Source organism: Piliocolobus tephrosceles, chromosome 3, assembly GCF_002776525.5.
Source record: "Piliocolobus tephrosceles isolate RC106 chromosome 3, ASM277652v3, whole genome shotgun sequence".
NCBI classification, from domain to species: domain Eukaryota; kingdom Metazoa; phylum Chordata; class Mammalia; order Primates; family Cercopithecidae; genus Piliocolobus; species Piliocolobus tephrosceles.
The window spans coordinates 68,343,824-68,357,283 of NC_045436.1; the positions used below are offsets into that span (position 1 = coordinate 68,343,824).

General features: G+C 42.4%; 2 protein-coding genes and 1 long non-coding RNA gene across 3 annotated transcripts; 1 reads left to right on the forward strand and 2 right to left on the reverse strand.

Moving 5' to 3' along the window:
* Positions 1 to 8,682: 8,682 nt before the first annotated feature.
* PIGY (phosphatidylinositol glycan anchor biosynthesis class Y) lies at positions 8,683 to 11,482 on the reverse strand. Its single transcript, XM_023195424.2, has 2 exons — positions 11,184 to 11,482; positions 8,683 to 9,709 (listed from the first exon to the last, which is right to left on the reverse strand). Exon 2 carries the CDS (start codon positions 9,471 to 9,473, stop codon positions 9,258 to 9,260), a length of 216 nt encoding a protein of 71 aa, XP_023051192.1. The 5' UTR covers positions 9,474 to 9,709; positions 11,184 to 11,482; the 3' UTR covers positions 8,683 to 9,257.
* PYURF (PIGY upstream reading frame) lies at positions 8,683 to 11,503 on the reverse strand. Its single transcript, XM_023195422.3, has 2 exons — positions 11,184 to 11,503; positions 8,683 to 9,709 (listed from the first exon to the last, which is right to left on the reverse strand). The coding sequence occupies exons 1-2, from the start codon at positions 11,384 to 11,386 to the stop codon at positions 9,568 to 9,570; spliced, it is 345 nt and encodes a 114-aa protein (XP_023051190.2). The 5' UTR covers positions 11,387 to 11,503; the 3' UTR covers positions 8,683 to 9,567.
* LOC111528669 lies at positions 11,497 to 12,663 on the forward strand. Its single transcript, XR_002727110.1, has 2 exons — positions 11,497 to 11,618; positions 12,438 to 12,663. It is a non-coding gene; the product is annotated as an uncharacterized LOC111528669 (long non-coding RNA).
* The last annotated feature ends 797 nt before the right edge of the window (positions 12,664 to 13,460 follow it).

Genomic DNA, 13,460 nt, shown 5'->3' on the forward strand with positions numbered 1-13,460 from the left:
TCTGTTAAGAGGGTATAACAGTCTAATTATGATTAATAAAATAAGATATTCAAGGCCAACCTATAAAACATGCAACCTGAAAGTATTTGAAGGATAGCTCACAATAGGTAGAAAATGAACGTGTCTTTCATTTGCTAATACAGTAAAACAAATTAATAATAAGACAAGATACAAACTCAAACAACACCAGTGAGTAAATGTTTTCCTCTGTTATGAAGTGGTATTTATATTCTCAAGCAGAGAGAAAATGGGATAAAATAAAATCTATCTTATTTAATATGTATTTTTAAATGTGTGCTAAATTGTGTGTGTTATAGAAGAAAGGGTAATAGTTGTACCTGGTGTGTGATGTCCACCGATTAGACCTAGAGTGGGATCTACCTCTGGAATTTCCTACTTTTTTTTTTTTTTTTGAGACGGAATCTCACTCTGTCACCCAGGCTGGAGCGCAGTGGCCGGATCTCAGCTCACTGCAACCTCTGCCTCCTGGGTTCAAGCGATTCTCCTGTCAGCCTCCCGAGTAGCTGGGACGACAGGCACCCACCACCACACCCAGCTACTTTTTTGTAGTTTTAGTAGAGATGGGGTTTCACCGTGTTAGCCAGGATGGTCTCGATCTCCTGACCTCGTGATCCACCCGCCTTGGCCTCCCAAAGTGCTGGGATTACAGGCGTGAGCCACCGCGCCTGGCCTGGAATTTCCTACTTGCTAGCTATCTGTAAACCCACTTCCAATACCCTGTTTCTTTCTCCTTCCCTGTCTCTGAGGAGAGGTGTCTTGTGCTCTATTTGTGCTCTGATTGCATTCCTTTCCATCTCTAAGACCTCCATCATTTCTCCATGCTTTCCTATTTTGTTTTTTTTTGTTTGTTTGTTTGTTTTTTTGAGACAGAGCCTCGCTCTATTGCCCAGGCTGGAATGCAATAGTGCAATGCAGGCCCACCACAACCTCTGCCTCTCCACAACCTCTGCTTCCTGGGTTCAAGGGATTCTCATGCCTCAGCCTCTCAAGTAGCTGGAATTACAGGCATGCACACCACACCCAGCTAATTTTTATATTTTTGGTAGAGACGGGGTTTGGCCATGTTGCCCAAGCTGATCTCAACTCCTGGCCTCAGGTGATCCACCAACTTTGGCCTCCCAAAGTGCTGGGATTACAGGCGTGAGCCACTATGCCCAGCCAGCTTTCCTATGTCTTCTAATCTTCAATTGCTTTACCACAGGCTCTTCTATATCCACATTTCTGCCATTAAGATAATACATTTTAGAATTTCCCTCTTCCATTATATATCCCCCTTTCCCTTCTTCCTTGTTTTTTCCTAAAAATCTATAATTAGGAAATTCCAGCCTTAATATCTCCGTGACACTGTGATCTGCCCTCCAGTCCCCCACTTCTCCCGCTCAGACTGCTCCAGTAAAAGCCACAGATGACTGTTTTTGTTGCAAATATCAACAGAAACTTGTTATTTCCATCTTAAATCATTTGTACCACACTTGAAGCCTTTGATTACTGCTCTCCTTTTCTTGGCTTATTTTCCATTTCCTTTGTATCCTTACACCCTCAACCCCTGGACTCCTGATCAAGTCTATGGCTTCAGTTATTACTGAGCCCATGGCTAAAGTGTCTCCTCTTTAAGCTGATAGATGAGGTCTGCCTGTGATACCTGGAGCTATACCTCTGACCTACAGGAATTCATATATTCCAGCACCATAGCCATTTTTCTACATAGTCTATGTCACTACCTGTATGCCCCTTGGCTCTTTAATCTCAACATTTGCAAGGAGAAAATTGTCATTTTTTAGTCCAAAAATGTTTTTCTATATTTCACAGCTTGGAGTGATCCCACCAATATCTTCAAGAAGAAGCCTACAGTCATCTTCCATTTCTCCCTCTTTTTTACCACATTCCACATTCAAGTCAAGTTCTAATAATTCTAGTTTTAACATCTCTGTAACCCCACTACTGCCAGTGCTCAAAGTTCAAGATCATCATCTACTGGCTGGACGCAGTGGCTCACACCTGTAATCCCAGCACTTTGGGACATCGAGGCGGGTGGGTCACCTGAGGTCAGGAGTTCGAGACCAGCGTGGCCAACATGGTGAAACCCCCGTCTCTACCAAAAATACAATAATTAGCTGGGTATGGTGGTGGGTGCCTGTAATCCCAGCTACTCAGGGAGCTGAGGCAGGAGAATTGCTTGAACTCGAGAGGCGGAGGTTGCAGTGAGCCAAGATTGTGCCACTGCACTCCAGCCTGGGTGACAGAACAAGACTCAGTCTCAAAAAAAAAAAAAAAAAAAAAAAAATCATCTCTTGTCCCATCACTTCATTAGCCTCTCAATTGGTCTCCCTATATCTAGACCAACACTGTCCAGCAGAGCTTGCTGTGAAGCTGGAAATCTTTATCTGCACTGTCCAATAAATTGGACTCCTCTGTACATAAGGCTTAGTCTTTGAGGAATTTTGAAAAGTGAATACATTCATTGGCAGCAGTGGGAAAAACAGTCTAGAACTGTGCTGTGCTATATGGGCTCTTTAATAAAAATTCAATACATTTAAAAGGTTCTCAGTCACAGTCACATTTCTAGTACTCAATATCTACACGTGACAAGTGGTTACTGTACTGTAAGTATGAACACTTGCCACAGCAGGGATCTGTAACACACAAACCCTCTGGTACGCTGCAAGTGCTTTTTTATCTTTTTCCTTTTTTATGGGAAAAATAACCATAGTGTTTATCAGCTGCACAAATCCAAATAATTTAAAAGTCAGGCAATAAATTCCGATTTCACTGACACTATTATTACAGCTCCCAAATCCTTCCTGATGTGCCCTGTGTACAGCTCCAGCCTCATCTCCCACTGTTTGGGAGATTTTGTTACTGTGTAAACATCACAGAGTACACTTACACGCTGTGTTTGTAAGTACACTGTGATGTTTGCATGATGTTACAAACCTGTACAGCATGTGTACTGTACTGAACAATGTAGGCAATTGTAACACAATGGTCGATATTTGTGTATCTAAAAATAGAAAAGGTACAGTAAAAATATGATATAAAAGATTTTTTAAAAATGGTACTTAGCATGAATGGAGCTTGCAGGACTGAAAGTTGCTCTGAGTGAGTCAGTGAGTGAGTGGTGAGTGAATGTGAAGGCCTAGGACATTATACCACTGTAGACCTTATAAACACTGTACACTTAGGCTACACCACATTTATTAAAAACATAAAGCAATTGCTTTACAACCTTATGGCAGCTATGATGCTACTAGGTGACAGGAATTTTTAGCTCCTCATATAATCTTATGGGTTGTATATGTGGTCTGTTAATGGAAACATCATTAAGCAGCCCATGATTCTATTTCAGTTTCCTGAATGGGCCAGTCTCTTCTCTGTGTCTTCACACATGCTTTTTCTTTTGCCTGGAACCCTCTTCCCATTGCACTACTATCTCTCCCTCTTCCTCACCTCCTCTCTTCAATTCTGCCTCCTCCTCTGTCTTGGTTATTCCTATTCATTTTTCAGGATTCACTTCGGCTCTCATGGCATTCTGCTGGATGCTACCTAGCTCTGCATTTCACCAGTGCAGTTCTCTTTCTGCTTCCTTCTGAGGGCTCAGTGGCCATTGGTCCCATGAGTTAACCAAAAGTGCCATCTAGTGGCCAATGCAGAAGACAACAATCGCCTCCAAATGGAGCATTTCACTAAGAGGGACAAAACTTGGAATAGTGGACAGGCTTTCTCCACCACTACACACAGTAGGGAGAATCTACTGTGGCTCGTGGCTCTCCTAGATAGTCTCACATTTTCTACCTAACTTAAAACTCTCCCTTGGTCTGGAAGTAGGTATCGTAATTTTCATCTTACAGATGCAGTCTCAAGTTCAGAGGGGCCTCCTTAAAATTCCCTTATTTGGGCCAGGCGCAGTGCCTCATGCCTGTAATCCCAGCACTTTGGGAGGCCGAGGTGGGCGGATCACAAGGTCAGGAGATCGAGACCATCCTGCCTAACAAGGTGAAATCCCGTCTCTACAAAAAATACCCACGTGGTGGCGGGGGCCTGTAGTCCCAGCTACTTGGGAGGCTGAGGCAGGAGAATGGCGTGAACCCGGGAGCGAGCCTATGTCTCAAAAACAAAACAAAACAAAACAAAACAAAACCAATCCCCTCCTTTGCAGGATCGGCAGCAAATAAAGAAGGAGAGTAGGTCATACAATAGGCCAGGTTTTGCTCCCTCAGGATGGGAATTTCTCATTTAGAGCTGGTGGGAAGGATCTCATTAATAGGTGGTTAAAGATGATTTGTCAGGGATGCAGTTGAGGACACTTACAAAGAGAACCTTGTTAAGAGTCTCTAAGGAAGCAATAGGTCCCCTGGCATTATGAAGTCAGTGAATTATTGAGCAGGAGGAGTGGGGAAGAGTTTCACTAATGTAGGAATAAGACAGTGTTCCTCATGGTGAGTTTACAGTGCAACAGATGGAAGTGGTGGGGTCAAAGCCCTGGCGTGCCGCATGAGCTACGTAATGGTCAGCTTGTGTCCCTATGAACAGATATGAAGCCAGGATGATTTGCTAGTGAGAAGCTTGGGAAGGAACAGTAGAAACCTGTTGAATTCCCAATACAGGGTGTCATATTTCATAGGGTCACTAGAAGTAGCACAATGGGTGGACAAAATTTAGAAGGCGTAAGACCTGCATTCACTTTTGGCCATGCCTCTAACCAGCATCTGACCTCCAGCAAGTGACCTGGAACCACTGAGCCTTAGGCTGGACACTGAGATACTGCTTTTTAAATTTTCCTCTAACAACTTTATTGAGATATAATTCACATAGCATGTAACTCAGCCATATATAGTGTATAACTCAATGGTTTTTAGTATCTTCACAGAATTGTGCAAGCATCACCATAGTCAAATTTTCTGTTTGGGTTTTTTTTTTGTTTTTTTTTTTTTGTTTGTTTGTTTTGAGACAAGGTCTTGCTGGGTTGCCCAGGCTGGAGTGCAGTGGCATGATCATGGCTCACCACATCCTTGACTCCTGGGCTGGATCCTCCCACCTCAGCCTCCTGAGTAGCTGGGACCACAGGCACACACCACCATGCCCAGCTAATTTTTTTATTTGTTTTTAATTTTTGTAGAGACAGGGTCTCCCTATGTTGCCCAGGCTGGTCTCAAACTCCTGGGCTCAAGTGAGCCTCCCACCTTGGCCTCCCAAAGTGCCACCATAGTCCATTTTAGAATATTTTTATCACCCCAAAGATAAACCTTGTATCCTTTAGCCAAAACTGCACAATCTCCCCCTTCTTCTCCAGCTCTATGCAGCTACTAATCTACTGTCTGTCTCTAGAGATTGACTATTATGGACATTTCAAATAAATGAAATCAGACTATGTGACCTATCGTAACTGGCTTCTACGACTTAGCATAATGTTTGCAAGGTTCATCCATAGTCTAGCATGCATCACTACTTTATTACTTTATATTGCCAAATATTATTTCATTATATTCATATTACATTTTATCTATCCATTCATCAGTTTATGGACGTTTGGGTTGTTTCTGCTTTTTGGCTATTCTAAATGATGCTGCTATGAACATTTGCATACAAACTATTGTGAGTACTTAAGTTCTCACTTCTCTTGAGTATATACCTGGGAGTGAAATTGCTGGGTCATGTGGCAACTCTACATTTGACCTTTTGTGGTGTTGCTGTTTTCCAAAGAAGCTGCAACGTTTTAAATTCTCACCAGCAGTGTATGAAGGCTTACGAGGTCTTTTAAAACTGCTGATCTGTTCATAAGAATGTCAATGAGAGGCTGGGCATGGTGGCTCACTCCTGTAATCCCAGCACTTTGGGAGGCAGAGGAGGGTGGATCATTTGAGGTCAGGAGTTCAGGACCAGGCTGGCCAACTCGGTGAAACCTCGCCTCTACTAAAAATACAAAAATTAGCCAGGTGTGATGGTTGCACCCCTGTAATCCCAGTTACTGGGGAGGCTGAGGCAGGAGAATCACTTGAACCCAGGAGGCAGAGGTTGCAGTGAGCAGAGATCATGCTACTGCACTCCAGCCTGGGTGAGAGTGAGATTCCATCTCAAACAACAACAACAAAAAGTGTCGGTAAGATATAGAAGCATTATTTGACCTAGCCACACAGCAAGCGCGCAATTCCTTTTTCCCTCTTGCTGTGCTATTGTTATGTAATCACATCTGTATGTTACAAACTCAACACTTAGTTATAATTATTTTATATAATCTGATGTCTCTTAAACTGAGAAAAGGAGAGCAAGTATATATTTATAGCATTCATTACATTAATATTATTTACCTCTTATGGTTCTCTTCATGTATTTCTATGAATTCAAGTTACTATCTGGTATCATTTTCGTACTGCAAATACACCTTTGCTTACCTCCATTTCCTTTGTGATGTTAACACTAAATATGTTATCTATGTTACAGGCTCCCAAATACAATGCATCTTGCGTATACATGGTTTTTTTCTGTAATTGCCCTATAAAGAAGAATGACGAAATACGCATTTATACTGTCTTTTATAATTGCATAATTACCTTTACTATGCTGATGGCCTGTGCCTCCTTGGAGGTACCATAACCCTCAACTAGGAGCTGGGGGAAGAGCGAGCCCTGTGTTCTTGACTGCACCCTCCTGGAGTGGCCATTGCTGAGCTGAAAGGGAGCAAAAAAGAAATGGTTGCTGGGTCAGATGACAAAAACTTGCTGTTCTTATTAAGTTTCAGTAGGTTTCCTTGAATGTTTCTTCATTTAATGAGCTGTATGCCCTTAGGACAATTTCCAGACTGTTTAAATGGTTGTTTTGTTTATAATTTTCACTAGTTAGGCTTGTTTCACTGGCGAATGGGTTCACAAAGTTCCTTACATGGTCTCTAGAAGTATCACTTAGTTCTTTACAAAGTACCCTCACATATAAAATTTTATTTGAGCCTCACCATTTTATGAAACAAGGGTAAGGACTTTTTGGCCCTAAAAATGAGGCCCAGAATGCTAAGTAACTTGGCTGAAGTTATAAGGCTTCTCAGAGCCATGTGTTCATTCAGGAGGCACTTACTGCCTGCTCTGTGCTAAACATTAGATTTAAAACGTTCAGCATTTACTGTATAGACAGGAGACAAAAACCACACAATTGCCGCACAAGGTTAAGTGCTAGAATAAAGTGTATGGTGCCTTAAGCAGTAAGAAGGGCACTGGCTGGGTGTAGCGACTCACTCCTGTAATCGCAGCACTTTGGGGGACCGAGGCGGGTGGATCGCTTGAGCCCAGGAGTTGAGACCAGCCTGGACAACATGGTGAAACCCCATGTCTACAAAAAAATACAAAAAAAATTAGCCGGGCATGGTGGCAGATGACTGTAGTCCCAGCTACTTGGGAGGCTGAGGTGGGAAAATCACTTGACTCAGGAGGTGGAGCCTGCAGTGAGCCATGATCGTACCATGCCACTGCACTCCAGCCTGGGCAACACAGTGAGATCCTGTCTCAAAAAAAAAAAAAAAAAAAAGTGGAGGGGTGGTCACCTAGTCCAGTCTTGAATAAAAATTAGAAACTAAGCATTTTGATTCTTGTTGTTCTTGTAAATAGAAAGGACCAAATAGTACAAAATAAAGTGGCACATGGCATGGTAGTTAAGACTGAAGCCAGATGGCTAGATGGTTTACATTTCAATCCAATTATTAGCTATGTTACCTTGGGCAAGTCACTTAATCTCTCTGCTTGTTTCCTTATCTGTAAAATGGTGCTAATATTACCTACTCCTTAGGGTTATAAGATTGAAGACACAGCACTATGTTTATAATTGTACCTGGTGTATGTTTATACTATAACAACTGATAGCTAAATAAATTATATTAGTGAGAGGATGGTGTTAAATACTAAACTCCCCAAGGGCATGCGTGTCAGTGTTTCCTAAAATGGTCAAACACTCAACTTCCCCAAAAGCTGAAATTGAAATTGACTTCTTGAGATAGAGTACATACTTGTTTTTCAGAATTGTTTCCTTTTCCCTAACTTGGTTAAGTGTGAGAGCTAGGGTTAACTGAAAAGAACAACTCTTCAGGAAATACCTGGGAACCTGCAGTCTTCCAGGTTATCTGTATGTTGCCATAGGGTAATTTTAACATGCCATTTATACTACAGTATACCCTGAATTAATTCAAAAGAAAACACATCTAACATGTTTTAATTTTTTGATGCAGAAGAATCACTGTTTAAGGTTTCCGTTAACATAAGATTCCAATAAAAATAAAGTTTGTATTCGGTTCTTAGGTTTCTCTGGGTTAACTACTGAAACACACTAACTACTGAAACACACTATACTTCAGAAGTATTGTACTATGCTCGATTAGTCTTACTGAAAGTTCTGGAAAATCAGAGGCTATTAATGTGTTGATGCTCATGCCCTTAGTGGTGTTATTCAGTGTCCTGGGAAAATAAACTGAAATGTGGCTCAAAATATGGCTCTAAGCTCAACAGGGCACAATCCACTACTTGCAAGTCTTCCCACCCCCTACTTTCCTAGGAAATGATTCTATTTTAGGTATTAAGTACCTCTCTAAACACAGCTACATTTAGTGCAGTTTTACAACTTCCCTTAGTATCAATAACACTTCTGTGTTCAAACAAATAAACAAAACAAATGATTACAAACTGGTTTATTTTTTATGGGAAAGTGTCAACATCTTTATTGCTAATATAAGCATTTAATGTCAAAGAAATGAAGGTAATTTTACAAACTCAATTTTTTTAAGTACATGAAATTTCTATTTGATTATGTGGTTTTGTATCACATTCGTTCAAATGCATTTCTCTCCCTTACAGGGACTATTCCAACATCACTCCTCTGGAATTATTTCAGTCATCCCTAACATGTGACTTTACCAAAGACCTTGAAGCTAAACAAACAAGCAAAACAAAATTTCAATGACTCTTAGATGAATGGAATAAGAAATAGTCATCACATGTCAATTACGGATGTTTATCTCCAACAAGACACTGTCAAAATGTTTCTTCTGATACAGCAGTTATAAGTCAGAGCCTTCAAAAAACAAGGGCAGAACAAGAGCACAATAAAAGAAGCATCTGCAACTTAAGCCTCCCACAGTCCTAAGCCTGATATGCACAAAGCAAAGCCTCTTTCCCACAAACTCAATTCCATCTATTTGAGCTTTCAGAGATAGATGCCCAAGAACCACCATTAATACATACAGCATATTGACTCTAGTTGCATCAATTATGCCTGAAGAGTTTAATACCCATCCAAGTCCAAAGGTGGAAGAATACATACACTGGTATGGTAATAGGCAAGAGCAGGCTGTAAAAGCAAAGGCTGGCTGTGCTAGTGCAGCCCTGCGGGAAGTTTTCTTCCACAGAGGCTGAGTAGAACAGTCCTGTTAAAGAAACCAGTGGAATAAGAACAGTCAATGTAGGAAGAGACAGAAACATTCTTCTCTTCCACTTATTACCTGCCACTGTGTTTTAAAAGGTATATGGTACTAAGAAAAGTTGGCTGTTGGCGTTTTATTTTTTTAATTATGAACTAGCGCTGCTCCACTTCTTCCTGCTTCTTACTTTGATGCGTCATCCTAGCTGCCTGTGGTATCATATTAGGAATCCCATCAATGACTGGATAAGCTATTCCCAACTCTTCATTAATCAATTCATTTGTTGATGCTTCATACCTGGGGTGGAAAAAAAAAAAAAGAACAAAATGAGTTGTGGAAAAATAAAATAATTGAAGAGCCTGATTTTCAACAAATACCACCATTTATCCAATTCTTGGTATGGAGTTAATCCCAGAATAGTCTTCTTTAATTAAAAGCAACGATAGCCAATTCAACCTTTTATCTTAGAAAAATTCTCTTAGAATCTATAATTATTCCCATTTTAGTCAGTTTCTCTCATATTCTCTTTTTCACCTTATTCACAAGTTATTCCTTAATTTTTTTTTCATACTAGTCAGAAAAGATCCCCCTCTCTTATCCAAATATTCCTTCATTACTTTGGTTAACCCCCAAATCATCCCTGTTAATTTACTACTGGAATAAACACAAGAGAAAAATCAACTTCTTCGTTTTAAATAAATGCTAAGTAGAGAAACTTAACTAATCCATTAGAAGGAAATCACTGGAAAAGGTGAGAGGGCAGAAATGAGGAAACTTTGGAAAGCAGTAAGTCTGCAATGAGCTAGTTATAAACGCAAATCAAATAATTTCAAGGTTTGAGAAAACTGAGTATGTTTATTATGGGAAAAAAGAAATATGAAAAATTGCTAGCAATCTACCACTCAAAGATAACCACTACAACGTTTTGGTGTTTCGTTTATGCGATTTGTAATACTAGCGTTAGTGTTGTCAATATTCCATTTAGGGGAGCTTGGAAACTGTAGAGCTGTCTTCCCAAAAACTAGGTTAAAGAGGCTTCTACGAAACCTGCTACGCCACAACTAAGAGCCACCAGGCAGCATACACAGCTGAATTGCTTAAGATTGTCAGACACCAGTTGTACAAGACACTTTCACAAGAATCTGGAGGGTACAATACTTTTCATTATCTTGGCTTAAAAACCGGAAGGCTTTGGACTTGTCCTGAATCGCAGTAGTTCATGAACCTGGTGGTACGTAAGAAATCATTTAGGGACCATTTAAGAACACAAATAAGCTGGGCGTGGGGGCGGCGCCTGTCTCCCGACTCCTGAGGAGGCTGAGGTGGGAGTTCTAGGCCAGTCTGCGCAGCGTAGGGGGGCACCCTGTCTCTTAAAAGGAAAAAAAGAAAATACAAATGTTCAGGTCCCATCCCCCGAGCATTCCAAGTCTGCCCGTCTTGGGGGCTGCAGGGGAATCGGCATTTTTAAAACGGTCCCCGGGTGATTGCAAAGAGCAGCCGGTAGCGAACCCTAAACCGCTTCGAGCCATTCCGGCAGGCTGGCTATGTGCTCTGGAAGATGTGGGACGCGGCTCCCCTGGCCTCCGGCCTCCCCCGTTCTGCCCGCCGCAGCGGGAGGTGCGTGCGCCCGGCGGGGACAGAGTCCAGAATATGGCAGCGGAGAGTACTTGACCGACCTACAAGGCCCCAGTGGCTGCGACAGGCCGCGGTCCACCGCTCCCTTTCCGCCCACCCGGAAGCTGCAAAGGAAAGGCCAGGGCCAGCGAGTCACCTGAGCGGCTTCTTGGAGAGCGGGCACACCAGGAACTCCAGCAGCGCCGGATCGAAGGCGCGAGGCGGCTCCTCCGTCTTGTTGCTCTGGTCGGCCAAAGGCCGCGACCCCGACGCGTGCAGACACCTACAGGCGACCGCGTACGGCGCTGCGCTAGTTCTTCGCAGCGCTGAGGCGAGCCTGCCGCGTGCTCCGCTCAGCATGGTCTAGCAGCCGGAGACCAGGCCTCACTGCGCCTCCGCCAGCCGGGGCCGAGCTCCTGGCTTAGCGTTCGTCCAAGCCAGCCGGCCAGGCCCCGCCCCCTGGTGCTCTGGGAAACGCTGCCGGGGAGTAGGCGGGGCGGGCGCTTAGGTTCCGAGGGTGCTCCTGCTCCGACTGCTTTTCCCACGGACGTCATCTGCAGGCCGTAGGACAGCCCCAGGGCAGAGGCCTCTGGTGGGTGCCCCGCCGCCTTACCAGACTACAAACTAAACCAGTGTTTAAGTCGAGGTGTCTGGGTTTTCACCGGGGCCTGTGGCAGAGATGCTAGGAAGCCAGTGGCCAGATCTCAGAGTTGTAGGGAGTTAGGCTTGGACCTACGTGGTTACCTCCAATGAAGTTTCAAACACACTGTCATGTATTGCATTGAATGTATTGCCATGGATGTATTGAAAGCGTTCATTTCTTTCATGTACGTCTTTACTATACCATTAGTTTCTGTAACCTTGTTTGGCTTTTTTCTGTCTCATTAAAAAAAGTGAGAACCTGGAAGGAATGGCCTAGGCCTCTGACCCTCCAAAATATATAAATTCTTCCTGCCTGAGACCCAGTCATTGTGAAGTATTTGCGTAATCAAGCACAACTAATTTACTTCTATCAATGAACTTAGAGGCCGCAAAGGGCCTAAATAACTGTGTCACAGGCAGATGTCTGTCAAATGGGTGATCCATTCAGTGAATTTGTACCCCAGGTTTGCTTCTGACTCTCCGAGGAAGTGACGCATGTTAGATCTCTTTCTTACAGTGTAGTAGAAGGGAACTTGGGCTCTGGGGCCTGACAGCTTGGTTTCCTGTCCACAGTTTAGTAGCCGGATTACTTCGGCAAATGACTTAACTGCTCATTTTCCTTATCTGTATAAGATTAATAATTGTACCTACCTTGTTCTCTCAAGCTAGGGGATAAATGTGATTGTGCATTCGAAGAACATTTAGAAAAGTGCCTGGCACAAATTAGTGCTCCATTAATGTTGTCTATTTTTATTTTTATTTCATCTAGTTTTTCCATGTCCAAAGACTCAAAGTTTCTTGTTAGTCATCCATTTTTTCCCTCCGTTCTGCTGAATATCAACCTGAACTTTTTTTTGCATCTCTGGGCATTATCATTTCACACTTTGAGTTCCTGGGGCTGGAAGGAAAGAATACAAAAATATGTTTATATTTTCAAATTTCTCTCCCACTCCAATGTAAAAATAAATTGAGAAATGTTTATGCGTTCATCCTAATTTTTTATCTATTTGTTTTTTGGGCCATCCTGTTTTTTTTAAAAAAAAAAAAGGTTCATTTTTTGATGTTCTTTGTTCACTAATGCTCAGGAGATTTTCTAAGGTTAATGTAGCTTATAGGATACCAAAAAGGAAACACTTCTACTGGATAGATATTTAAGAGATAATGAAAGTCTCTGGTTGCCACACCTTCCTTCCCCCACAAAGAAATCTTTCATAGTCGTAACTTTCCGTTATTAGAGTCAGTAAGGGACTAGAGAATAGGGCAGTTATCAGGACTCACCCCCTAGACACTAACGGCCTAGAGAACAGGGCAGTTATCAGGACTTACCCTCAAGGGAAACTACTGTAAAGTTCCTATGTCACCTTCACACTATTTCCGACTAGGGCAGTAGCAGGAATTAATTTTTCAGTTGAAGTCAGTTGATACTTTGGGCTCAAGGGAAGGGGTGAACTGTAGGAAAGATAAGTTTCTGCTTAAGGAGAAACAGCGCTTGACTTCTGCCAGCGCTGAGTGGGCCCAACCCTTGGCCCTTTTTGGGTAGGGGAAGGCACCCACGCTTAAGCCTCAGCTAGCTTGGCTGACAGATCTCTATCAACTGGGTTTTCTAACCAGTTATAAATAAATTAGTTTCAGTTTGCCTCCACATAGACTGTTTGAGGCAATTCCGTTTACTTTATTTAGGGGAAGAATAGAGAGTAACAGCAAAGTATTGAAAACATCCTCAAATTTATAACACCAGAAATCAACAACCAATATTTAAGGAACATCTGAATGTATGACTGTCACTATGTGC